The following is a 27947-nucleotide window of genomic DNA, read 5'->3' on the forward strand; positions in this document are numbered from 1 at the left end:
ATAAAGCTGGGAGGCCGCCTACTACCCTGAGCACGCCAAGGGGGACCTGGCGTAGCCAACAGCTGCCCGCATGGACGGGGAAGCTCTGTGCAGGCCCCGAAGCAGGTGGGGTTGTGCCTCATGCAATAATCCAGCGCTAGGACATGCTGGTTCTGCAGTTTGTTTTCAGAGAGGAACTGCCAGGTACTAGCGGAGCCCAGCTTTGAGCAACGAAAGGTTTCCCCCTTCCTTTCAAGGCATGGTATATTATTATAAGAGTACCCCTCTCTACAGTAACAGGCCAATCCAGCCAGCCATGTTTCACCTCCCCCTTTTAATTGGGAGGTCCTGTGCACATTACATCCCTCAGTTGCCAAGCTAAGGCAAGAGGAATCTTTAAAACAGCCTTCTCGACCCTTTATAGGCTGCCCAGGACCAGGAAAGGAAAGAGAATGCCCTCAGTTGCACAGCTTCTATACGTAGAAGGAGTTACTCTGACTTAAGAAAAGTCTGTGACTGGAGAAACAGTTGAAGTGAAACATCTACAATAAGCAGACTCCAGGCCACCTCCTTAGAACAGCAAAGTAACCATAATGTCATTGAGGCACAGCATCATAGCTTCACAAACGTGAACAAAGAATCTGAACCTCTCAAGACAGGGAGATGAATTACGAGGCTATGCATATATTAGCACACTCCAGTTACACCCAGTGTGCTATTCCTTTATGAACTGCTTTAACAGAAGTTCAAGGAAACTGGCTTGCTGATGCACATTTAAGTAATGAATCCACTTCCATTCATACCCCTCTCCCAAAAGTGGCTTATTGAATAAGTATGTCTTGTATTGTTTGAAAATCCTGCACCAAAAGTGGGAATAGGAGGTAGACAAACAAGCGTAAGTAGACCAGTTTCTGGAATGCAACAAACAACAGCAAAGTTTCTAACTACAACTCCATTGTCTTAAAGAACTTCAACTTTTAGGTGTACAAAATTCCAAACATGAAGTTTATCATCCTCCCTACCAGAGGAAGGGCCACTTTCAGGACAGCGTTGTGCATCAGGTATCGGAAGAGTTCCATTCTGTTCCATTCCGATTAGTAGGTTATTCCAAATTTCTTAACAGTCACGAGCAAAAGGGCAGTACCTTTTCTTAAAAACAAGACCAGAGTTAAAATTGGGCTCCTCAAGCCCTATATAAAGTCTAGAAGTCCTCATCAGTTGGTGCATAAGAAAACCCTAAAAAAGCATCAGATGCACTGGAGCAGCTGGCTGCAAGGTCAGGTGTGCGGGTGATGGAGTTTGGGACTGCTTCCTGAGTGAACTCTGGATCAAAGTGTCGCAGATCAGCAGGACCAGCCTAAAAAACAAAAGGCACAGCTGCCTATCATAGCAAACTTAACAGGCCTAAGCTATCAGTCAGGTTATGTATTTTAGGTAGAGTGTTTTTTAGATAGCTGTAACCTAGCCCTTATCTTGATGTTGATGTTCCCACACAAGAGACAAGAACTTAAGAGTTCCAAGAAATTTACTTGAATGACTTTAGCCACCAACATTAAAACAGGTTTTTTTCCTGGGGAAAGGGGAATGCAGTGTTCACTTTTCCCTATGGTTGCTCCTTCCCACAAAGTTAAGAATTCCTATTTTCTCTGCTATAATCATGGCCAGGCAAACAGAGTTATGACAAGCAGAGACTATATAAAGGGAAGAGAACAGAGAGAGAGATGGGCAGGCAAAAGATGCAAGTCATTTTAAGTTTCCAGGGGATGACATTTTTAGCTTCTTCCCATAACTGGAAGCAGCCAAAACATCTGAACAGGACACCTAACCATTACAATTCACAATTCCTTTTCTACTACTCATGTAGAGGAAATTGGATTTGAAACAGCCACGTACCACATTGGGATTGAATGGAGGCGTGATCCTCTTGTGATACAAGTCATCCCAGTTAATTGGGCTGAAGAAAACATGATTCTTTATGTCCAGCTGCAAAGAGGGAGATGGAAGTCACTTCCCTGTCAATCATCCTCAACCATCTTTCTCCAGCAGGCACAAAACAGACACAAGCTCCTCTGGAGCAGTTTGCAGCTTTACAACTTACTAATTCAATGTGCTGTAGCATAGACCATGGGGAGAAGAGCATCTGATCTGCATAAAGCTTTGTGAGTTACTGGATCACACACAACATGATACCATCCTATCCTGGCAAGCCAGCCTATCTTTATATCTTGACCCATGACAACAAAATCTCTCTTCTGCAGGTTCTGAAGTTCAGAGTGCAATTACAAGCTAGAGAGTTTCCCGTTGTATTACCAACAGGAAACTTCACCCCCTGCCCAAACCAACCAAGAGTCATATTTCTTTACACTTAGACAACCTGCAATTCAGAAGGCGTACGCAGTAGATATCATGGTGCTTTTAAATGCAACCAAGCAAAGCAAAGCTGTAAGATCCAGGGTTTGAATGATACCCTAGAGAGGGGAGAGTAGTCAGCATCTTGACATTTAGGAAGACTTCAGATGAGGATCTTCCATTGTAGTATAGTTATTGAGAGAGAGGAGAGAGACTTAAACTAAGGGTGTGGAGAAGAAATATCCTAATACAAGAAATACCACATACAAAGTCCATCTTGGCTCCTAGCCGCCTCTTCTGATCCTTGTGGAGAAGTCCCTGTAAGATATCACATGCTGCCATGGTCTTGGTTCCTTGGATCTGAAGTGGTTGATGCAGAATGTTGTCATACATTTGAGACACATCTCGGCTGTAGAAAGGGGGCTGATGGGAAGAGGAAAATCAGCAAAGACATGAGTTACTGCAATGAAGCCTGCAAACAAGCCAATTAATTCAAATTTCATTTCTACAGTGAATGGGTGACAGAGAGAGGCTACACTTATTTTAGTAATATGATAATTATTTCAATAAGTACTTTCATTTAGACTGAGATCATTGGTCATGCTTCCTTAAGCAGGGAACTGCCTCAATAAACCGTAGTCCCTCTGCTCCTCAACAGGAAGTAGCGAGGGATTTTAACACTTACCAACCCAAACAGCATCTCATAGAGGACTGCTCCTAGACACCACCAGTCTACGGTCCTGTCATAGGGCTCTTTTCTTAGCACTTCTGGAGCCAGATACTGTGAAGAGTCAGAGAGGTTTCAGGCAAGGTCCCAGGAATGGATCCCCGTGACTAGTGTCCCTCCTGGTTACATTTATTTGAGTTCAAAAAGCACATTACAGTGACACAGATGTGATGCCTGCTACCTTTTTAACAAATAATTTCCCTGCACAAAAGCAATACATTTAGACCTTTTCTAAAGAGGGTAAAGCCTTTTCTCTCCCTAGGCAACTTTGAACAAGGGACTTTAACAAGAACTCAGTGCAGCAGGCTAGCTCTTGTGATAGATGCACAGCTGCTTCCAAAATTACTAGCAAGTACAAGTCTAACACAGCTAAACCCAAGTTGCAGATTTCCCTTCCTTATAACCACCATGAAAAGATTTCTGTGGGTGTAGAGCTCCATTGACAGAAGATTTTTGATGCATAGCTGAGCTGGGAATAAACCCTTTGCCAGCCCCACAGACTATATCTGGGAACCCTGCCAATGGCATCTGTATTACTGCTTACCTGTTGGCAAGAATCATGCAAAACTTCAAATACAACAGCACACCAAATGCAGCAATGAGAGGCTATTTTACAAGCTAACAATCTCAGCATCAGGCAGGAAGGGTAGATGTAGCTAAGTTCTGTTACAACAGTTGAACTCTTATTCTACTGATCAGTCTATGGGCCAATACAATAAGATTGGGGCCTCATATGAGTGCATTAGCTGCAATTCTGAGCTTACACATGCTAAAGGGTGAGCATGCCTGGAAAGTGGCAAGGGAGCAATGGCAAGATGAGATTTAGCACTCCAGCCTAGATTAGGAACCTCATTTGCCAAGGAAGAAGAGATTCCATTTACTGAGTGCAGCAACTCCAGTCACGCCTAGAAGCTACGATGCTCCTGTCAAAAATATTTTCAGCAGCTTTGGGGGTTGGGAGGAAAAAAAGAATGCACTTTGAGAACTGAATGCCTAAGAAATATCCTTCCCAGACAGGGGACACAACTATCCCAGTATCTTGCATCCCTCACACTCTTGAGTATAATACATTGACCCTGGTCTGGCTGTAAAAAGCTATAAAAAAAAAAAAAAAAAAAATCACTGAGTAGTGGGACATCACAAGAACCAGGGGGCAAGACACCGTAAGTTAGACCTCAGAGTATTCTGATGCCCTCAGACGCAGGTCAGTACCAGATGACTATTAGCTCATCCATGCTCTGCGAGTAAACACCTTATACAGCTCACTCCTAGCTAGAAAGATAAACACCGCAGTGAAAATGCAGAGCTGCAGATGTCCTGGCTTCCAGTATCAAGGTTATCACCGTAGCTACCAATGACATTGACAGGTTCTGTGGCACAGCCATTCCAGAATCAACAGGCTTCCCCCTTCCTGCCCAGGTTGCAATGTTTTTCAAAAAAAAAAAAAAATTGCTTAAGCTCCTAAAGACCATCAGTAAAAATTAACCCTGTTGTAAGTTAAAATAAATTAATCTACATACAAAAGTTGTACCTCTAACTATAATCCCTGCCCAGTGTTGACATTTTTATCATTTAAGTACCCTTATACCGAGGTAACTGTGTCCACACTATGAAGAAGAAAGAAGTAACTATGCAAGTCAAAAAAAGAGAACCTATGTGGACTAGGGTTCAGCAACCATATTTCATCCCATTTTCCCCCATAATGGAAGGGTCCCATAGATTCCCTATTTGTATCTTTGAAAATTGAACCCCTTTACCTGTGAAACAGCTTTTCAAATAAAAACAGCACTGGAAAAGGACAATGGAGCCCATCACTGTTAGAGACAACTCCCCACTGGGGTGAATGAGACAGCGATTCCTCTTTTGAGGTGTCGGTTCAATCTGTTTATAAGCTATTGACCGCTATCTACACTAGTAAGAGAAATACTGCAAACAGTGCTCAGTCATATGCCAACATGTTCGGTATCATGCACAGAAACAGAAGCTTATAGCCTGATGTACGTTTGCTTTGATTTCAGTGGGAGTTCAACAACCAGCAAAACTCTCAGGTTGTCTATGCTGTACCTCTGGGGTGCCACAGAAAGTAGATGTTGTTTCTTCTTGCTCCATTCCTTCTTTGCAGAGTCCAAAGTCTGTTAAGATGACATGCCCCTAAGGGAAGAGATAGAAGCCTGATCAAACCCTTCCTGATGAACAGGCTGAACAAGGTTTCTAGACCCTTTGTGTCCCTCCCTGATATACCTTCCAATTCCTGGGCATACAATGTAGTCATCTATTAGAAACGGGCAATATGCAGTTATTTACAAGTGTACAGTGAATTTATCTGCTGGTCTATTAGACTAGCCAGACTGTAATGCTAGGCACAATCAGTTGGATATTTATCCCTAGCCCTGTTCAGAGAGTTGCTGTGATAGGCACTATACAACACCCAGCCTACAGCTGCTATATAAAAACACTTGAATTTCTTGTTCACATACCAGTGCTCAGGTCCCAAGCTCTAGGAAAATGCAAGCAGTGCCTTGATAGTCAAAGGCAACATTACATAGCATATTTGCAAGTGCAACACAGAATTGTGGCTTTCACTGCTGGAATATTTTAAAGTCCATGCAGTAATGTGTGTGCATATGTGTAGGAAGGAATGGGTAAAAAAGGAAGGAAGGAAGGAAGGAAGGAAGGAATCACACTTTCTTATTCCCGTCTACATCATACCCAAGACTTCTGGACCAGTGTTCCTCAGTCTTTGAAGGAAAATGCAGGAAGCAGGTATGGTTGCAAATGTACTGAACATACCTGGCAATCCAAGAGGATGTTTTCAGGTTTTAAGTCCCTAGAAAAGAAAGGTGATATGTAAACAGACTTGGCCAGATATTCAAAAGGGCTCAGCACATGACGACAACTGAAAAGAGCTGCTGGATGACACCTATTCTTGACAAGATGACTTCCTGGAGTCTTGGTGAACTGCATGGGGGTCAGGAGCATTGGAGTTGCAGCTCACAGGCATTATGAATCAGCCTACACATCTTTTATTCATATAAATATGGTTTTCAGAGGCTGAATAAGCTGACAGGCACAGGTTTTGCACTGTGACAGAGTTCCAGCTGCTGTGGAAAACTTCCTCCTCTCTTGATCTATGTTGTATTAGAAGTTCTCTCGACCTGGATGCTCCCAAATTCCACATTCCCATTTGATAATGGATAGGGAAAGGTCAGGAGAATGGTGGAAGTGGTTCAGAGAAGTGCTACCCTGGCATTTGTGAAGCTCCCGGGACCTCCCAGATCAGGAGCATAGTTATAAAGGTTTCTGCTTGCTAAGTTCAGCAGAACAATGTCAGGGGGGTTATCCACTACAAGAGTCCTCAGCTTTGTTTTTAAAAGTTTTCCTCTTAACAAGGTGACAGCATTAAAACATCAAGTATTTCCCTTTCCCTCACCAGCAACTGCACACAGTCAAGTACAACAGGGGGTATTACCAATGCTGCTATGCACATCAGGAATACACACACCCTACCTGTAGATAATGTTCAAGGAATGCAGGTACCCTACAGCACTGGCTACTTCAGCAGCATAAAAGCGGGCACGAGGCTCACGGAAACAGCGCTCTCTTTGCAAATGAAAGAAGAGCTGTAGACACAGAAGAAAAAAAATCCTGGTCATTTGGGAGCAACTCTTTCCCAATCTCGCAGTCAGTTCGGCTGCTTCTGCCACTATTGGCTTTGTTATTCAAAAAGCCATGTTTTCCAGCTCTTCTTCCTCCCTTTAATATGGATTCTCTTCCCCTGTCCTCACCAGAACAGTATTGTGTTTTGCCTAACAAAAACTCCAGACAGATGTGCTACTAATGTGCAGTCTTTGTATCCAGAGGGGGGAAAATAGATCTCTTCATATAAAGGGGACAAACACCTTAAGGCAGTCTGAATACAAGCTAGCCAGATAAGTGGTAGCCTGTAGGGTGTAAGCAGTGCATCATTAGATTATTAAATATGGCAGTGTGGTTGAATGTTTTCTAGAATAGGTGCAGTAGTGCCGCTTCTATGTCACCATTACAGCCAAGAATGGACCATCATACCCTGTACTCGTTACAAGGGAGATGGAAGCACAACATAGGCAAGAGTGGTACAAAAGGGTTATTTCATAATCTAAGACAGACTATAGTTATGTCAGCACAACACTGCATTAAGCCATGTTGAGAAGCCTAAGCTAGCTCAGGCTTCCAAAATCAGTATAGTTGCACTAGCTCCTGGTCCACCTGAGTTAGTATTACTCTTGCTTCTCAGTCAGTGCTAACCCAGCTCTCTCCGCACAGCACTATGTTATGCTACATAGACGTACCCTAAGTGGCTAGGCTATATGATTTAGCCCAGGGATCAGCAACCCACAGCATGTGTGCTAGAGCATGGCATGCAAGGCCCTTTTGCTTGGCACACCACAACCAGCCCATGGAGCCCAGGCTGTTTGCAGCAGGCAGCCAAGAGGCTGCAAACAGCTGCACCAGGCTCCTGAGCTCCAGGAGAAGAAGCTGCATGCATGCCTCCAGGCAGACAGCAGAGAAGGGGCCTGGGGTAGTGCAACCCCAGACCCTCTCGCCATCTTGCCCGGAGGTACACATGCAGCCACTGCCACCACAGAGCTAATGCCAGTGCTCCAGAGCCTGGTGCAACTGTTTCCAGCCTTCCCACTACACAGTGCAGCTGCCCAGAGGCCAGGCTGGCTGTGGCAGGCAGCTGGGAGACTGCAAACAGTTGCACTGGGCTCTGGAGCACAGGCACTGGCTCTTTGGTGGCAGTGACTGCGAGCACGTCTTGGGGCGCAGAGTAGGGGTGGGACCAGGGCAGCACAACCCCAGCCCCTCCCCTGTCATCCTCCCAAAGGCATGTGTGCAGCCACAGCCAGCAATGAGAATCAGGCCCCTTGTGGCTCCCTCACAATCTGCCCCTGCATGCCAAGTTGAGGCATGGGTCAGGGTTGCAGTGTTTTTGGCGCGCTGGCCAAAAATGTTGCCGACCCCTGGTTTAGTCCATCTTGACATTTCCATTTCAAAAACTGCAAGAACACTGCTTTAGATAAAGACATCTACAGCCTATTTCCTTATCAGAGACAACAGCAACAGGACCATTTTAGACCTCTACTTTACTTGAGTCCTAAAAGGAAAGTTGCATATACACTCACTCACCTCTCCCCCATTTACATAGTCCAGTACAAAGTAGAGCTTCTCTGAGGTCTGGAAAGAGTAGTGGAGTCCCACTAGGAAAGGATGCTTCACATTTTTCAGTAGTACATTTCGTTCTGCCATGATGTGATTTTGCTGTGAAGAACCATCCAAGATAATTAGTCGGTACAGCCCCAGGGTCAGCCAGACAAATGTTCATTAAAGATTCTTCATAGTCTCAAAATAGTTAGTCACTCTGAGAAGAGCTGGGAGGGTAATGGGTGAGTAGCCTTCAGTGGGGATTCCTACTAGAGCCTCCTCACATAAGACCTTCATCAAGAATGATTCTTCTGAATCATGCTAAACAAATGTTTTCCTTACATCCCTGTGGAACATAACATAGGCATGCACTCCATAGGGTAGCATGAACTAGCATCCGTGCAGTCAATAGCCTAGTAAAGACTACAAGGTACAGTGCTTACAAGCCTAAGTAATCTCATTTGTGTTACCAACATTACCCACAGCAGAAAGTATTGTCTTCACTAGCAAGTATCTGCAGAATCAGCCCTATGGTTTGCAGAACTGAGTGTTGATTTAGCCAAGGAAAAGGGTTACCAGTGATACTAAGCACAAGCCTGTTCATATTCAAAATGACTAAGGGACAAGGACTGACCTTGCCTACAAGAGGCTCAAACCAGTGTTGTTTAATCTTCCTTTCAGAAGCACAAGGTTCATCCAAGTGATCCTTGCTTCTCTCAGCTGCTCCGTCAGGGCTACACATCAAGTAACAGAGGCACTAGTAAGCCCTGCTTCTTTTTTGAAACAAACATACCCAGAAGAGAAGTAAAAGCCTCCTCCCAAGTATTAAATATGCTCTTCTATTACATACCTCCTTTTTCTTTAGAATGGATTTCTTCTGCAAGACTTTGATGGCATAGAAGGTCCCATCAGACTTCCGCTTGGCCAGAAGGACCTGCAGAGGAGAACAAAATGAGATCTCATGTTTCTATTGCTTTACCCCACTCTCATCTGGTTAGTGTTTCAGAACAGTTTTGTACAAGTGTACATGACCGCACAAAGGGCAGAGTGGTGGGGGGGGAGGGGAATTATATCCATGATTTTAAAGAGCAAGGGTCCCCCAGCTTATGTTCTTCCTCCATCCTTTGATAAGGACACCAGCATACCAAGCTTCTTTAAATTACATTCCTTTCACTCCACCTAGTTCCTCACCAAGAGGATCCTTGTCATCTCATGAAGTACCATTAAGCCAAGGACCCTCATCTGGTGGGTTGAGAATTGGTCAAGATGAGAGGTACCTTCGTTAGGCATAGAAACCTTAAAGTGTGGAACAATTTTTTCAACTATTTTGTTGGTCTAATAAAAGATACTACATTTACCCAAAGAACCCTGTGGGTCTTAAATGTGCTAAAACACTCACACCCTTACCTCTGTCCTATGGGCATGTTGGAAGGAAACGGAATCAAAAAAGCATGTTACATATCAAGCTTTGCTAGACCTGACAGGGGAAACACCATGTATCTGGGTCCAAGACAGCAGTTTTCCTTAAACCTCCCAGGGATAACTGTTCTTCTGGAGTGGTTTAGTACCTGCTGAGGTTTTGGGGCTTACTGCCCATTTTATGGAAATGGGAAGTTTCTCCCTAGCTTGTTCCTGTGCCTGAGGGTAGGCAAAACTTGGGCAAGCATGTAGGATGCCTGCCAAAAGACTGTGGAAATATCTGAAGCCCCTGGTGGGGGTGAAGGATGTTTGCCGGTTGTAGGGCCACTTATGGTTCTGGACTCATGGATTTGGACTTGATTTGGCTTGGAACATAACAAAATTCTTTAAAAAAAATCAAAATCAAAATCAAGCTTTGCTAGACATTGGAGATACAGAGGACAGGCTCCCACCTACCCCTAGTTACTGGACATCGCTTTAGATATGTAGCTTCTTAGTTCCCGCTCAATTCAGTGATGCTGACAGGTTGCTTTGTGAAAAATCACTACCAGTCATTCAGACGCTGGTGGAACAGGTCCATGCTAGGAAGCCTACAGAAACATGGGCGACTGGTGCTGCCTTAGTCGGGGGGGGGGGCGTGCCCCATCGCTTCCCAGTCCCACCAACTGGGGGTGGGGAGGGAGGGGGTCTACCCATGGCCAGTCCTGCCCCCTGGGCAATCCTGCAATGGCCAATCACTGCGATCACCACAGCCGCTCCCGGAACCAGCTACAGCAAATCACAGCGATTGGCCCGCGCTTGTAGGGGGGCACCGGCACTCTCGGGGGGTGCATGTGCACCTCTGTGCACCCCCTATGCAGAAACCTGCAGTTGTCCCCACACATACGTCCTGCACAGACTAGGTTTTGAATCCTGCTCCCTTCTCATTCCACAGAAGTGTTCCTTAATCTTTCCCACAACAACTTTAGTCATATAGAGGACATACATCTTAACAAAAATCTGTTTCTGCAAATTCCCGCAGGCCACTATTTTTCTACCCATATTCCCTTCTTTTCCCCTATGACAATGTTTTCTTCTTGCTGTTCTGCTAGCATGATAGAAAGTCATTTAGGCCCCAGCAGTAGCCCACTAGGGTTCAAAGCTGTATTCCACTTACTTTTCCAAAGCTTCCTTTGCCAATAACTTTCAGGAAGTCAAAGTCTGTTGGCTTGGCACTGTTGGACAAGCAGATAGCAAGTTACCACCTAGCAAAGTTCCTTTCTCAAGTTTATAATAGGAGGGTAAGAGCTGAGAGAGGCTTGGGGACCTAGCTTTTATTCACTACATAAATCCCATTTCAACTATCCATGGACAAATCTGACCTGGAAAAGATCTTCAGTAGTAATACAGACAAAAGGAGGCAGCAGTGGCAGGGGGAGAAGCCACAGGCAAAGATGATGCACATTTAAGGAATTCACTGGGCTGAACAGGACAGTGGAAGAGGAATCTTGTTTAAGTCCATCTCAGCCCATAAAGGTTGAGACCTGACAAGAGCCAGGGCTTCAATTAAGCCAGAGTCTGTCCCAGAGAGGAAGCAAACAGAAAGCTGGAGGTGTCAGGGAGACGCAGTATGGTCAAAAGTCTTCCTCCACCACTTAACAAGAAGCCAGTCCCCCAAGTGGAAGACAACATGTGAGGGGTTTGGGATAAGTGTGGTCAGAAGCAAGGATTAGGACCTTCCAGAAACAAAGCAAAATTCTATACAACCTGAACATGTGACTAGCTATAGGTAGCCACTTGAAAGGCAAGGTTTAAAATACATGCTACATCAGTGTTCACCTGGGCCATATTACCATCATCATTTTAGTTCACATGCATCCACCTGAGAGAGGGAAGCCAATCATTCACTGCATGCCCCACCTTATGCAATTCCTTCCATACCCTACCTCATATTTACATGGAGCTTACTTTGGATTCGCTGAAGGCCCAAGGTTGATGTTGTCAGTCAGTGTTGGAGGCTAGAGAGGACAACATAGACATTAAAGGAGCCAGGACGTAAATCATAAGGACTATGTAGCTTCAAATGAAGAGTTTTAGAACACATGTGCTCCTTAACTCACCACAGGTATTCATGTACTGCAGTTTCAATCAAACAATTTCTCAGTATCCTCATGGAACACAACAGATATTCAGACCCTTCGCCAATTGCCTAGCACTGGAACAGTTGCTTTGTTTCCTCACCCATTATTTCAAGGCCACCAATGACAGCAGAATAAGTCTGTCATCTGCAGTTCTTTGACAGCGAGTGAGTATGTGCAGGCATGTTTGGGGAAGCACCTCCAAAATGCTATATTCACAAGGGGATCTCATTTCTATCCCTTGCCTTATCTTTAGTCATGTCCTAGAGCAATGCCATCCTTTCAGCTACAGTTCTACTGCCCAGTCTTCGTCCCACACTGGTTTAATCCTCCAGAAGATTGTTAATCTTCAAAAACAGCAATAGAAGAATGAGTTTAGCTGCTGGTTTAATTCATGCAAGATGAACATCATTTTCAGTAGGAAAAGCCAGGGGCTGCTTTGCATGCTTTGCTCTCGTTGTCCACATATGATGTGCTGGCAACATGAACATGCATGGCACTTTGCAAACTTTGAATTAACCAATCCCCTCTGCTCTCATGGCAGCGGGTGGTCTTATCTCCAGCACTACAGAGACACTGCAGTAATCCTCAGCACTGTCAAGTACATCCAAGGTTGTAATTCAGAGCTGTGAAATTAATCTTTAAACCACTCAACACAGCCACACTAATCCACTCCCTGGATCAAGAATCTGAGCTGAATACTTTGGAGAGAAACATCAAAGCCAACTTCTCCACCTTGCTTTTCTCCTACAAATATGGTTTCCTCCCTTCCCTCCTCCCACTTCCAATGAGCTTCGACAGCCTGGGTAGGAGCCAGGGTCTCACCTGGGGTTTGGAACTTGAGTTTTTCGAACGGTCCATTAAGAAGGCAACCCTTTCAGCACTTGAAAGAGAAGAGACAAAATAGACACTGTTTATCAACATCCAACTCTCAACCAACCTGTCAGGTACCAAAAAAAAAAAATTCAGACTTCAGCACATAGGGAAAGCTGGCTCTAATGGGGAAAGCATGTATAATCTTCTCACCTAGGAATTGATGGGGAAGGGAAAAGCATTTCACAACTCAGTGTCTCAAGATCTTGCCAATCAAGCTACCAGCCCAGCATTTGGAATAACAGGGCAGGATTCCTCCTGCCCTGCATCCAACATGGCTGGTGCTACTGGGGTCAGATTGGCTATAAAACAGGACAGACAGTGACAGTACCAGGTACAGGTGAACAAAAAAAAAGACCCATCCAGCCCAAATTATTTTAGTGCCTAGGAGCAAGCACAACATTATCCTAAACTCAATCATCAGGCCAAAGTTTGCAAAAAACAGAGTTTCACCAGTGCTGAGCTCCTAAAGCTTCCACTGACTTCTAGTGGGGCAAGGAACATAAAACATAGGGCCTTGCATTGGATGCCTGAGAAAGGCAGTCCAAATAAATAGCCACTCCTGGAAAGAGTTGCCCCACTTTTATTGTGCAGTGCACAAGTTCATGTGCCAGAGCAAGATTGTTTTGGTTCTTGCTGGTTCCATGCTAGCAGCAAACATCATCGTGGACACAGCAAGTCTCATTGGCGGATTATCTATGAACACAACCGTCTGCTGCCCCCTTTTATAGCCAGTCATACTCCACAGCCCAGAGGAATAGCAGGATAGCTCTGCACTGGGGGCAGCCACAGCAGACAGGGTAACACCAGGCTATGCCAGTGCCAATCACAGCAGTGCAGTTAGCTGACATTGTTGAGGTGGCCATTTTGGGGACAGCTCCTGGTCCCCCCCCACAAAAAAAAACAAAAACAATTTAGTTACACTATTGCCACAGCCAACCTTGTGACCCAAAAAACTTGGGTTACAGCACTAAGTGATTAGAGACTTGTCAGCCAGCAGTAAGGAAGCTTAGCCAGTGTAGGGATGCTATTACACCCCACACTGCAGCCTTCTGAGGTAGCAGGCCTCTAGCCCCTCTCCGAACCCTACCAGCCCTCCTTGACCTGACTGCTGCAAGGTTACCCTGCAAGTTGGTTGCGACTACCCAGAGAAATGCTGGTGTTTTTCTGAGCTTGTTTCCCAAACTAGATTACACCAGGCCTGGCCACCCCACTCATGATTTCAGAGGCTGCATTAGCATTTGCAGGAAGGTAGAACTGGACCAAGCCCGAGCCTGGGCTGTAGCAGCCAGGAGCACTAACTGTGTCACACTTCACATGGGGGTGACCCCATGCCAGTTTGGCTGTACAGGGCAGGTCAGAACCAAAGTTATCAACACTGGGTCTTATGCCTCTCTAGTTAATCTTATTTTTCCTGGTCACATACCAGAGGGTGAGATTCTTATTCTTACTCAAAGGGAACCACAGTCCACCATTCTGTTTTTTGACCCTCCCCCATATCCCTTATTTTTAAGACAACAATCAACAAACCAGGTAGCTGCCCCCCCACCCATCATATCTGATCCATTTCCTACCTGCACACTTCTTCCCCAGTCACCCACCAAAATCAAGGGAAGCTGTGCAGGCATGCAGGTCCATTAAACTCCCACCCTTTGCAACCAGCCAGCCAACCTTATGAACTTTTGCAGGTGCCACCCCTGCGCCCTCCCCTCCTCTCAGTACTTCATCACACAGCATCCCATCCGCAAGAAATACATGGCACCTTGACTCACTGCAGTTAGAGCCCCTCTCCTGGGGAGCAGGGTCAGCGCCATGGCAAAGGATGCTTCCCAGCTGCACTGCGTTTGTAACACAGGCAGCTCCCAGGGCTCTGCCCACATCTGGCCTGTGCCAGTCGTCTCTATTCACCACTTATGTCTAGAGCAGAGGTTATCAGGCTTCATTTTTAAAGGGCTAGCATCTCATTCTGCAGCTTTCTTACTCACTAGGAACACAGCCTGGAGCCGGAGGCCTTAATAGTTTGTTCTATCCTCTCGCGTCCGTGCTTTATAAGATCTGCGGAAAAGAAAAGTTGGAAAACTAAGCTGATTAGCCGGCGACGTGATCACAAGAACACAGAAACATGTTTGTTCCCAACTGACCTTGCCCTTCATTTCAAAGCCACCCCCTCCACCCACACACCAAAATAACCAGGAATGTACAGGAGGCAAGACAGCTTCCCCAGTCTCTTTTGGGAACCTTTATTCTGCTTAAAAAGTGAATCTAAGAAAGGACCAATAGCTGGGAACCTGCAGCTCCTGGGGTTGGGAGGAAAGTAGGTCTGATCTGTGTAAACCTCCTCCATAAGCCACTTCCCAGAAAAAACATGCAGTGTCCTAGTCTTACAGAAATAAGATCACGAGACGGAGGTTACACTGCAATACGTCATGCTTGGCATTTACACAGCCCCTTTCGTTCAGGGCTCTCAGAGCTCTTCACCAGCATGAATTAAGCCATGCAACACCCTTGTGAAGTAGCCAAGCACTGAATCACAATGCCCAAGTGACTTGCCTAAGGACACATAACAAGTCAGTGTCAGGGTCACCATTAAAACTTGGGGGAAGGGACGATTAATGTCCTGCACTTTGCTGCTCCTCCCCTCCCCAACTCCAAATACACCATCCCAAGGCAACTTCCAAATGCCACCTTTTTACTTCAGTGGCATTTTATTCATATCTTACAATACTGAGTAGCAAAGGGCAGGAGAACGGGGGGGGGGGGGGGGGGCATCCTCCCTCCCTGCCTCACGCTTAACTAAGCACTTCTTGATGAAACGGAACGACAAATTTCAAAAAGGAATGATGCATCTGTAGATTAAACATACGCCAAGACTAGATTTCCCCTTCAACCCCCATGTTTGCGGATACAGAAGAGAATCAAAACATCTGGTTAAAACTGGGAGAGTTTAAACACCCCATGAAAAACTGTTGTATTTAAAGTGCCTTGAAGAGCTCCACCAGAGCCGAGGCAGCAGTGTGAACTGTGGCCATGCAGCTCCCAAGCCAGTAGCCAGTTTTAAGATGAATATGAACTAATGAGAGTTTCCAGAAGGCATTTTCCCATGTTGGTCTCAATACTGGGATGGTAGCCTGGCATAGGAAACTAAATCCCTGGATACAGAGATAAGAACAGGTCAAGGAGCCACTATCAGAGAGGAGTTAGCTCAAGATTTACATTCGGCAAAAAGATAAAACAAAGGACACATCTTCACTTTTTAGCTGGCACTAGCCTATAGACCTGCAGAACAGACATGGATGGGAATAACTGAGATGATGCTTTAGTTCAGGGGTGGGCAAAATGTGGCCCGTGGGCCAGCTGTGGCCTGCTACACAATTCTATCCAGCTCTCTGGGCCCCTAAAAAAATTTAGAAAATTAATATTTATCTGCCTCTGGCTGCCTGTCATGCAGCCCTCAATGGCTTGCCAAAACTCAGTAAGCAGCCCTCCACCCGAAATAACTGCCTGCCCCTGGTTTAGTTAGTGGTTTCCATTAAGACAACTGCACTGCTCTGGGAGTCTGAGGCATAAGAGCCAGAAACTGAAACTACACATGCCTGCGTGTGTAAGCATTGTAGGAGCAGTTTCTCATATGCCTACATACTGCACCCCACTGCAAATCCTCCCCTACACTAGATCAAATACCTAGACTGCAGTGCTTCCTAGGACCATTATCTCCCAGAATAACCAAATGGAAGTACATCTGATTTTCCCAGCAATAAAGAGCTTGCAGTCAAGTTTGTTTGCTCTCCCCCAAAGGTGGCACTATCCCTACTCTTTTATGATGCTGTGGACCCTGCCTGACCCTCAGCCTTCAGAGTAGGAGCCAGGCACACCTGCCAGGTAGCACAGTCCCAAAGAGCAAACCAAATGTATCACAGACAACGTGACTGACTTTGGGAACAGAGACGCACTGAACAGCGTGTCTGCAAGTCCAGTCACAGTGACAGCAGACAGGGCAATGAAAGGAGCAGTCTTCTTTAAATGCAAGAGGAAAAATTGGAGCATTAGACTTTTGCCTGTTGGGACTAGGCACTTGTATACACAAAGAACAGAGATGGACCTGTTGAAATTCACACCTTGGGTTGCTTGGCATTAGCCTGTGCTTGCAAACGCGTTGTGGAATCAGAACCCTGTTCTGGTAAATAAAGCCTGGAATAAAAGCAAACAAGCTATGAACCAAGACAACCCCACTCTGTATCTGCATACAAACTAGCACCCAAACACCACAGAAATCAATAAGTGGTTTGATTATTTCAGTCCAATTACTATGCAAACAAGTTCTGCAAAGCCAATTTATGAAGACAGCTCAGGCTTTTGAATATGGAGCTCTCCTAAAAAACTTGCCAATTCCCCTCTCGCTTACCTCTAATTTAATGCCAACATGCACAACTAATATAGAGGTTGGTCAAATTCCAGGCTCAGATCACAAATAACAAGGAAGCAGAGGATCTTTGCTTTAGGCAGTATCACCAAAAGTACATCTACTCTGAAGTCACTGCAACTGTAGACATCTGCAAGCTGCAGCCACTGTAACACAGACAGAACAAGTCGCCGTGACAGACTACCATTAAGCACAACCACGATCTACCTCTCTCTTAAGGGAAACACATGGCTAAATTAACAAAGGTTGGGTGAGCCAGGATGAAAAAGTATTGGCAGAGCATGACAGTGCTGTCAGAGGTAAACGTGCACAATACCTGCCCACTTTGTACCACACTCCCATAGTCCCTTGCTATGGTAAATGAGTCTATTCACCAAGTCCCTAGAGAGGAATGGAAGTGTTTCCACTATGGCCAGTACATCAGACTTGACCACTCAGGGACAGAAGCCTCACCCCTGCACTGTAGAAGCATGGTTTGGTATCCTTGCTGTATACATAGCACCTATCCCATGGCACCCACCGTGAGGACTCTGATCGGAGCCATCCCCAGTGTCCCTCCTCCCTAGCCAGTCCCTACACCCCACGTTCTTCAAAGTTCAGGCAGCTTCTAACCATATTGGCTTATATGAGAGAGTCACTAACACCTTCTGCTTGCCTTACAGCCCAGAGATTTTCTAAAGCACACTTAAACACTAAAAATAGGTCATGAAATTACATCTGAAACATTGATCAGAAAAACACAGAATAAAGCTTCCATTACTCCTTTTGCTGGTGCAGCAGGGAGGCTCCAAGCATTGTGAAGTCAATGGAATGGATCAGACAAACAAATCCCAATGGGTTTTGTTACATAATGCCATCACTATGCAGCTGAGAAACTGCTACACCCACCCACCCCTGCCCTATTTCCCAGAGATTCACATTACACAGGAATAAGCAGAGTGGAGGCATCTCAGAGGTGGCAGATACCTGTTTTCGCAGCAGCCTGGACACACACAACTTGAAACAAGCAATCACTGCAGCTAATGAAAGACCCCTGTAATACCCCTCAGTAACATACGTTTTGCTTGGAGCACAGCACAAGCAGCTCCTGCTTCTTTCTGCCGTTTCGCCACCCGTGACCCACATTCCCATCTCAGCCTAGTGTTATTTGCAACAAAAATACTGCTAAAACTATTCATACCTCGCAGGAAGAGACAACCTCACGTGCGAGCCTCCCCGCTCCTCTTCCTTGATGTCATTGCTTCCTTTTATCAGGTTCCAGCTAACCTAGACTGTGAACTTCTTGCAGTAGGGACCTTGCCCTCATCCTCTCTGGGAAGTGCTAATTACAATGTAAGAAGACAAGAAGAACTGGGGTGTTTTTTTCATTTGGAGGGTGGTTTGCATTTTGGAAGAAGCTGCCTGCTTCAAAGTCTGAGGTGTTAGAAGGGAGAATTAAAATGCTGAAGTCCTTGCAGCTGTGACTAACAAGAGGCCAGCATGATGAGGGCCTGAGACGCACAGAAGCTGAAATGCTAATCCACTATGTTTCCTGCATCTAGGGACTGTAACACAGAGAATCATTCCACAGCTAAGAGTTAAGTTTCAAGAGTCCTATGCAGTTAAGAAAGAACAAGCAGTTCCTCACATGGTTGCTTTCATACCCAAGCAAGGCTCGGCCTTTACCCTGCCACAAATCTAAGAGATACCGAGCTGGCTACACAAGGCCAGCGTTCAGTTATACTTTCACCTCTTCAGGGTTCATTACAGCTTGCAGAACCCAGGGCCAGAGCCTTCAGGCAGGGAGACTAGCCCAGAAAAGCATTAGAAAAAGCTCCAGGATTTTTGTCCTTTTTTAATAGATCTGTTTAAATACCAGTACTCACTGCACAACTCCTAGTCATTCAAAGCAAATTTGCAATTTGCTTTGAATGGCGCCCAGCCCCTCAGAGGGGAACAACAAAACACACGCACAGACACACATGAATTCCAAAACAAAAAGGAAACCTCTATAGGTACAAACTCTGCATACTATAATCAAGGCAAGTCATTCCCACAAGAATCCACCTGCAGACTGGCATTTTAAAGCAGAAAGACAAACAAATCACCCACGCAGGCCAGAAAAATATTCAGGTATTTAAAGCCTCAAGCACTCTGTGATAAGCATGAGAACAGGTAACAAAGCATCAACAGCAGGCACGTGCGCGCGTACGCGTACACACACACACCCCCGTCAGCACTTCTACCAGCATCCTGGAGTAAAGGAGGCAATCCACCTTCACTCTCACCTTTACTATCCTCTCTGGACCTTACATTACAACCAACTGCCTTTCCAGTCTAAACAGTTGAGCATATACGTCTTTTAAAGGCCTCAGAGAAACAGCTTATGTTGCCTACAACAGTTAACCCTGCACATGGAAATTAATATATCTTCCTTTTCTCCCTTTGAATCATAAAAATCTTCCCTTCCTGCTACTGCTGCTGTTTCTGCTACAGCCCCACTGGGAGGAAGCTAAAAAGACATCTAAAAAGAATGTATCCCCGTGAATGACGAGGGTCTCCTGTATAATATACCGGGGTACTCAAACTGTGATAAGCATACCCCTAGGGGTACTGAAGACATGTGGGGGGTATGTGGGAGAAATTGTGACCATGCCTTATGCCTTGGAAATGAGTCTTCGTTTTACCCAGTTCTGGTGCACGCAGGTCCCCTTAGCAGGGGCAGCTTAGGCTTGGACATGCTGTGCAAAACTTCACTTCAAATATACTAAAACTGAGTACAGTAGTCTGTTAGTCCCCCTAAGGCCAGGTAGGCAAAACCACATGTACTGTACTTACTCCCCCTGTCAGATATCTGATCCTTTTTGTTTCCCATGACAAGAGAAAAGGATTTAGATTAAGGCCTGTGGCCAGTGACTCCCAGGCTTTCCCAGATCAACCCAGACCTCCACCCTGGATTTCTTGCTGCCTTCTTTCCAATGCATGGACATAGAAGAGGCAGGCATCACCAGCCCACTGACACTGGGATTCAGGGTCACAGCCTCAAAGGTCCCGGAGAGCCTCTGTATGTGCCAGGCGCTCTGATGCCCCTTATCAGGGTCGCAGCCTCAGAGAGAAGTACGTCTTAGATGATGTCTGTTGGCAGCACGTAACGCATAGAATATAGCTAGGGCTTCATAATGCTACCACCCCCACACTGTGCCAATCAGTCTTGCCTGCCATACAGCAGTTTAATTCCTGTCCAGACTGCTTTCCTGGTAAAGCAACTGTATGGTCCCTCCTCTAGTACCAATTATGTCAGGCCATGGCAAACTTGCAGGGTGGACTTAAGCACCAGCTAAACATGGGACTACCTGTACCCTGCCATGGAGAAGCTAGGGTCTTCCTTTGGTGTTGGTGGGCTTTCAGTCATACCTCTTGGCAGGTGGGGAGGGGGAATTGGGTCATGACCTGCTGAGGCCCTTCAAAGCAACTCAAACTGCCCCAGTTCTCCCTTCTGCTACCTGCTTTCCAGCCACAACGCTGAAGTAGCAGGCAATTGACAGCCTGATTTCCTCTTCTACTCCCATCCCCACACCCTGCAGCTTGCCAGTTAGGTGTGGAAGATGGCTCAGTTCTAGAGATTATTGACAATGTGTATTGGTCAAGTGTATTACCCTTTGTCTTCCCCAGCGCTGTGGAAGGGGTCTCTAGCTGGGGTGTGTACATACAGTCAGCCTGGATATATACACGCTGCCTGAGGAACTCCGCAGGGAATCCAGTGGTTGGCACCAGGCTCTTTTTCCTTGAGGACCAGGAGGCAGATGTGGAAGCAAACTGATGCTAGGCAGTATCCTGTCCTTCTGCAAAGGACACAGGTAGGAAGAAAAAGCAAAACATTACGAGTAGTCACGGGCTGGAGTCTAGCAGAGCGGGTACCCAAAGGAGCACTAGCACTCTCTCAACATTAACTCTGGTCTTGGGAACATCAAGAGACTCTCCTCTTTAAAAGATTTCAATCTCTTGGACCAGGGCTAGGTTCTGGGGAGACTGTGACCTAATGGATATGGGCTTGAGACTCAAGAGATCCACATTCTGCTTCTGCCTCTGCCACTGTTTTTCTGGATGATCGTGGGCAAGTCACTTCCTCTGTTTCTCCATCTATAAAAGGGACATAATGATACTGACCTGCTTTGTAAAGTGCTTTGAGATCTACACAGTGCCGAGTCTACATGCTGCACTAAGTGCTACCTTAGAGTAGGGTGTTATTCTGATATTTATTTGACTTCCACACAATGTATCCACTTAGACTATGTTTTTACTTTCATAAAGAAAAGAATTTGCTGCTATTTAATTAATTAACAGGCCAAATCCAAACTTGGTGCCGCTGCATAGACCTCAAAAGGACTAAGCTAAGGATCAAGCCCATTGGAATGAAACATGCTCTGTAAGTGCAGCGTGAGATTAGCTCTTCATTTATTATGATTTGTTTGTACTGGTTTATGATAAGGACAAGTTCCCAGCTGTGGTTTCAATAGCTGAGCAGGGTAGCACCCAAGTCAGAGGCAACAGAACTAGTAGTAAGAGATGAGAGGCAGCCAGCTACAGAGGACTTCATCCCAGGAGCCCCCCAGGGTGAACAGGCTGCAACGGTGTCTTTGCAACCTATCCCTGGATGGGACAGACAGGGAAAGAAAGAAGACAGCTTGTACCCAGCCCAGTTGCTGGCTTTGTCCACAAGTTCACATACAGCACAGTATGTTAGGGGAGGAAGTTAGCAGGGGCCAAATTGCACTGTGCTCCCCACAGTCATGGCACTAGGGACCACAAAAACATACCTAGGTTGAAAGGCTGAGAACAGCCTCCCAAATGTCAGAGTGGCTGAGATCATCTGCCACCAAAACTCAGCCTGGGCAGCAAGTGGCCAAAGAACCCCCAGAGAGCCCGTCCCCGCTTCCCGGCATTCCAGGCTGAGCACTGCGCTATACCTGGAACTGAAGGGCTGCCTGCTGCATCTAGATGTGCAAGGGTGCTTTCAGGATTATCTTCCGCCTGCACAGTTCAGAGGCAATAACCAGTGTCTTAATGCACTACATACCTGAGAGCTGGCTTGAGCTCTTTATGCCTCTTTGCGTCAGGCAGGGCTGTGAGGCAGACATAGACCCATGCTCCCAGAAACCCACCCAGTGCAGACCCAGCTACTTTCACAGACCCCCTCAGTGCAGGCAAAATTCAACTTCAGTGGGAATTATCTCCATTTACACCAGGAATGACTTTGGCCCTTGAACTCCCATTACTCAGCCAAGCATCAGGAAGGTTCACATGGCAATGAAGTGTTTAACCAACAGAGACAAGCTATAAAATCATCCCTGCACATCTAATCAGTCTTGCTGAGAAGCAGGGTTGTTTGTGCCAGGTCTGCAGTGGTGGGAACCCAGTGGGAAAGGGAATAAGCTATACCTTCTTCCCTCTTTGATAGTAGCTTAATAAGCAGAAGAGGAAATAGGGTCTTTAATTGTTAAACAATTCTGGTCATGAAATATTGAACAGCTGACTTCTTCTGATGTTAAGGCAGCAGGCAAGCTCAGATGAAAACTGCTGTATGGCTTATGACCATGGACTCCCACTGTGTCAGGGTTACAGGGTTATGGCTACTACTAGCACTCAACACCTTATACAGTGGCACATGACTCCTACCTAAAAGGATTGCACTCGTATCTTTGACAGCACAATCCATAACAGATTTTAAGGCCTTTGCCTTGCCCTCGTTCGCAAAAGAACTGCATGTCATCAGAGACCCCTGGGGACTGTGTGCATGTCAGTGAGCTACAAACCCTGCATGCATGCCAGCGGTTGTTCAGCTCAACAAACAAGTCTTTGATCACTTCTTATTTAGTCATAACATGGGGTAAGTATTTTACCAAATCCCAATTAAGTGCCAGTTGAACCTTACTGACTTTGCTGCTCCTTCTTTAAGCCCATTTCCTCTTTATGTGGTATAAAATTAAGACACCCGCTGGAATGATTAGCTCTGCCCATCAGGTACATGAGGCAGCTGTGAGGAGGTTAACTTGTTAAGCATTGACACCTGGAGGTTTGTCTACACTGGGAAAGGATGTTAAGAAAGCTGCACTGGTCCGATTATCCTGGTATATGTCCCTAGTGGAGAGGTAGCTTATAATCACAAAATTGTCTTAAACCATTCCCCTGATGAAAGTAACTTATCTGGCAGAGACATTCTTGCTGGCAGAACTGCATTGACATGGGCTTCTCAGGACATAGCTGTGTTCGTCAGGGGCTAACACCTGTGATTCTTTTTTTCCCTGAATAGATGTAGCTCTACCAGCAGAACTTGTAAGTAGAGACCAGCCTCCCCCCACCTCAAGTTGCTAACAGTTTATGCCACATTTTTTAACCTCTCCCTCATGGATGACAGGCTGTATCAGATTGCTGTAGCCAGGAAGTACATGCTGTAGTCTGATTGTCATTTGGCCACAGTCCACTGACTGTTCAGATGCCTGTAGTCCTGTGGGAGGCTATATAAAACAGATTACAGCCTTTAGAAACTGGCCGTGTTAGGAAACATTTTCTTTTTGCCTTTAAGGGGGGAAGCTCCCTATTTTTCCAAACTCAGTACACAAAGGAACATTATTATGTTGAAAATGTGTGTGGGATGTCTGCTGTGCAAAGGGTCAGCTACACCCAGATCTCACCTGCATCTGCAGAGCCTTTGCTTTACCTTCTGCACTCATCATTTCCCCAGAGCAAGACATTTTGCAGGACACAGCCCAGCTCCTGCACATGCCCCACATGCCTTCAAAACATTGTGCATGCTCCTTAATAGTCTGTTTCAGAGAAAAGTGACATGCTGTTGTCATCCATTCATATAACAATAGCCATCACCATCAGAAACAGACTGTACAGCCCCAAATAATTGAAATCTGCAGGTCCAACCTAGAATAAAATACTCATTTCCTTAAAGAGTACATAAGAAATTACCTTCAGCCAGTGGTGAAAGGTGACCTTAATACCCTGCTGGAATGTACTCTGATCTTATGTGATAAGAGCTTGTTTGGAGGTAATTCTTTTTCTTTCTTTTTTTTTTTTAAACATTTGTGTTTGAGCTTTTTATGATTATTTCTTGCTTTCTTCTGTGCACTCAAGAAAGACTAAAAGAAAGCCATCAGCTGTATCATGTTAGGTGTCCTTTACTTGCTGAATAACTCTTTGGAGGGGAGGGAAGGGGGTCTCACATGAATAGTGGGAGGTTTCTTCTTACATGTTAATTAAGAGTAACGTGGCCTTGGAGATAGTGCATTGAAATAGGACACACATTTCCCGAGTTCCATTCCTGGCCTGCTGCTGGCTGACCATGGACAAGTCTTGCCTGTTCCTCAGTATCCTCAAATATTATCATTACTGGGCTTAAAGATCCTGACCTCCTCTGGAAACAGATCAAGATCTACAAGGGAAGAGTACCATATTAAGGACATGGCATTTTAATTGTGCTAAACAAGGACTTTCTTTTTTCCCCAACTGTTTAGTACACGTTGACTGAGTCCTGACAAAAGCAAACAGCAGTTGTAATTTTCCTTTTTATTTCCTACTCTCTCCTTTAAAACCTCCAACTTTCTGGCCTTTGTTATTCAGCATATACATGTGGAAAATAGGAGCAACAAGCTCTGCATTTTTTCCACAACCTGGGTCACCTCTGAGTAATCTAGAACTCAAAACATACCAGTTAAATCAAAATAACAGAGGCAAGGATATGGCACAGGTTTTTCAGAATCACTCAGAGCCAGATTGCTAAGTGCTTAACATGCAGAGTAGGCAACATATTTCTTCAGGTGCTCAATAGCCAGAGGCTTATATTGTTACTCTTCACAATTAAATTTTCCAAAGACTTGTGCACCCAACTTGCTGGACTCCTAGAAGTCTGCCCTGCCCTCACCTCCTGGGTGGGTGCTGAGTTCCTTGGAAAATCCCAGGTTTCAGACCCACTATCTTCTCTTCTCATACACAGAGGCCACGTTCACCTCCCCTCATTGCACTGGTCCCAACTCCTCTGGCTAAAGAGAAGAAGCAAGTCTGCTTTTAATTCTAAAAGCTAGGGGTGCATATTTTGTCCACCTTCCCAGATGCATTATTTTGGTGCAGTTGCTCTGGATCTGTATCAGTCAGTCCTGGTTCACTTGAGTCTATAAGGTTCATCAGAGTAATAGTGGTGGAGCACACCAGCTTCCACTGCCAACAGCAGAGAAGAGAGGGCATCAGAGAAGAGAGCTAGCATCTTCAGGTACCCAACTGCAGCTGGGTCAAGTAGGGAGGCAGCCTTCAGCACAAGCTCAGAGCAAGGCTCAAAATCATATGTCAGCAAGACACTTTAGCAATTATCTAGCCATCTTCCTCTGGGCTGAGGAATAATTATGTATACAGTTACAGGGCAATATAAGGACCAGCACCGGGCTGGCCAGTTCTGGTAGGGCTTAGCCACATTTAAGATGTTGCCACAAGTCATTATCCGATGTGCAGAGGAAGTCCCCTTTGGGGTTAAAAAGCATTCTAACTACATGCTGTCCTGCTCTTCCCTCCTGAGATATTAGTAGACTACCCATCAGCCGTATTAAAAACACTGGTCCCGTAGTCCCAAGTCTGATGTTGAACTTACTTGTCACACCACTATTAGAATAAGGCTGCCCATGTCCAATCCTGTTAACATGGGGGGGCTACCCAAGGATGATGCGTGTTGAACCCTGGTGAGCTGCAAGCACCATCAGAGCAACCCGTTCAAGACCAGCTCCAGAGCTGCTGAAATGGGGCAAACATTAATGCCAGCTGAAAATCCTCATGCAGACACAACGTGAATTGTTATGGCTTCAGGATTTTTTCTCAACTCCAGTTGATTTGGATTGATTCGGGGCTTCAGCTTTGTATCTAATAGTCTCTGCCCTTTCTGTTTAATAGGAAACTGCATGTATAATATAAAATGCTTATGGCTGCTCTTTATTAAAATAGATACCTGAAAATCAGTTCTGAGGGATGAACAATTAATAAAGATGATGCCTGGATATATTAAGGGCATCCTATATTCCGAGCACACATGTGACTCCCTGGCTGAAACCTTCTAGGTTGTGGGTACAAGACAGATACGTATGTAGATAGATAGCATTCTCTCAAGCTGAAACAAAATCTCTCATCCCCCTGAATATGATCAGGGGATCCAAAGCAGCTTTTGCTTCCTGTGTTTACTGCCAGCCAGAGTCTGATCCATGGAGTGTGATCATCTGGGAGAGAGGAACACCTACGGGTCCTGAAATCAATTTCTCCTGCTTGTCAGTACCATTCCCTCTCAGACCTCCGTGCCCAAACAACAGCCGTCCCAAAAGTCAATCTCGCTCCATACCCTGCATGGGACTGTCTGGGGTCAAGGATTTTGCTTGCTCTAAACTAATGCCTTGCATACTCCAAAGTGAGGGAAAGTCAAAAAACAGATGAGAAGGCAAATCAAAGCTTTACCTGGAGAGAGCCGAAGAAGTCAAACAGGCAGAGCTGGGACACTGGGAGCTGGAGAAGGCAGAGCTAGCTAACTAGGAGTTGCACAAGGGTGGTTTTCACCCCTCTCTCTCTCTCTCGCTCTGTGTTTTTGTTTGGGTGAATTAGCCTGAAGGTCAAAGGAATATTCTTAAGGAGTGGCTTATGCTAGGAAGTAAATTATTACCCTGCCATTGCTCTCAGCTGAGGGGATCCAAGGCAAATGTGGGGCTAAGGGGAGGGAGGGCAAATACCCTCCGGCAGGATTAGAGGGCAGCTCGCCATGGAGAGAAGTGGAAGGGGTTAGAACAAAGTGCTCTCTTTTCTGGAAGCAAGTCACATGCTGGGCCCTAGCTGAGGTAATTAGGCATGTATCACCTGCTAAATGCCACAAGATGCTGGAAACTGTTAGAAGCCCTGAACTGGGACACAATTGACCTGCTAACATCCGGAGCATGGGAACTGGGTAATACGAGTGGCAGTTCCTCCAGCAAATCCTGTTTTCCTTCATGGTTCCCTGATAGTATTTTAATTTGTAGCCTGTTACTAACTGCTGTAGCCTTGTATGTAAGAGATGCTGAGAAGTGGCACATGGACATCTAAGACCTTCAGAGCAGTGTCTCTAGGAAAGGGCCTCCTTAGTTCTCACGTGACAAGCAGGCTTAGGCATGGTCCGCAGGTAGAAAGGAGATCCATGAACATTTAAACTCTCAGGTTTTGCTTGCATGACACAGCCTTACAACTGTACTTTTGCCCAGCAAAACACTAGGTTCCAAATGAACTGAGCGGGATGTGCTAAAAACCAATGAACATATACTTGAATGGCAGCATGAGCCAATGGCCAAGCTACTGGACAGTGAGGAGATGTGAGTTGTATTCCAGTCTCTTCCACCGATTTGCTATGTGATCTTGGACAAGTTTCTCTTTCAACCCTGTCTATTTACAGTGTATAGACACTCTCAAGCACAGGGGCTGGTGCCTGATGCATAAGTGTACAGCACCTAGCACCATAGCAGCTTGACCTGAAATAAGGCTGCCAGCTTACTAAGATTTATGTATTATATTAGCATCACGAGTAGCTTGGTCTTTTCCAGTCAATCTGCTGGTGACTGGTAGCCAGAACTAGCAACTCTACTTAACTTCTTATGAAGAAAGCATCTGCTTGCTTCGTGCAATTCTCCCAAGTATGTATTTCGTTACCAAAGCTGGATTTTGTAACCAATGGGGATCTAGTGAGTGAAATGTTCTCCTCATTCCCTCCTCCCATTTCCTTGTTTTAGCAGAAGCAAGCAGAAGCTGTGTTTCTGACAGTTTCCAGGAGCCAAGAATAACTGCCCTGAAGAGGTGGAAAATTTTCACAACAAAAAACATGAACAGGCCCCATCACAAC

The 27947-nt window shown here is 45.6% G+C and overlaps 1 protein-coding gene across 6 annotated transcripts; it reads right to left on the reverse strand.

The window, feature by feature from the left end:
• Positions 1-643: 643 nt before the first annotated feature.
• Positions 644-26678, reverse strand: SGK2 (serum/glucocorticoid regulated kinase 2). 6 transcript variants are annotated; one of them, XM_014609562.3, is made up of 15 exons: positions 26543-26678; positions 20704-20889; positions 14634-14703; positions 12601-12658; positions 11606-11655; positions 10815-10872; positions 9090-9173; positions 8225-8356; positions 6563-6675; positions 5846-5882; positions 5120-5206; positions 3014-3109; positions 2596-2751; positions 1873-1962; positions 644-1336 (listed from the first exon to the last, which is right to left on the reverse strand). In XM_014609562.3, exons 2-15 carry the CDS (start codon positions 20753-20755, stop codon positions 1181-1183), a joined length of 1239 nt encoding a protein of 412 aa, XP_014465048.1. In that variant the 5' UTR covers positions 20756-20889; positions 26543-26678; the 3' UTR covers positions 644-1180. The 6 variants fall into 6 exon arrangements, with proteins under 6 accessions (XP_014465048.1, XP_014465052.1, XP_014465049.1 ...); XM_014609566.3 differs by lacking the exon at positions 20704-20889 and having other exon boundaries at positions 26543-26677; XM_014609563.3 differs by lacking the exons at positions 20704-20889; positions 26543-26678 and adding an exon at positions 18249-18347.
• Positions 26679-27947: the final 1269 nt, after the last annotated feature.

This window comes from Alligator mississippiensis, chromosome 9 (assembly GCF_030867095.1).
Source record: "Alligator mississippiensis isolate rAllMis1 chromosome 9, rAllMis1, whole genome shotgun sequence".
NCBI classification, from domain to species: Eukaryota; Metazoa; Chordata; order Crocodylia; family Alligatoridae; genus Alligator; species Alligator mississippiensis.

Coding starts and splice junctions, on each gene's coding strand:
- SGK2 (XM_006276559.4), bottom strand. CDS start 15,015: ATGTTTTTTCTGGGAAGTGGCTTATGGAGGAGGTTTACACAGATCAGA. Junction 12,659..14,633: donor GGCTCCAGGCTGTGTTCCTA/GTGAGTAAGAAA, acceptor TTCTCTTTCAAG/TGCTGAAAGGGTTGCCTTCT. Junction 3,110..5,119: donor CTTTCTGTGGCACCCCAGAG/GTACAGCATAGA, acceptor GACTCTTCACAG/TATCTGGCTCCAGAAGTGCT.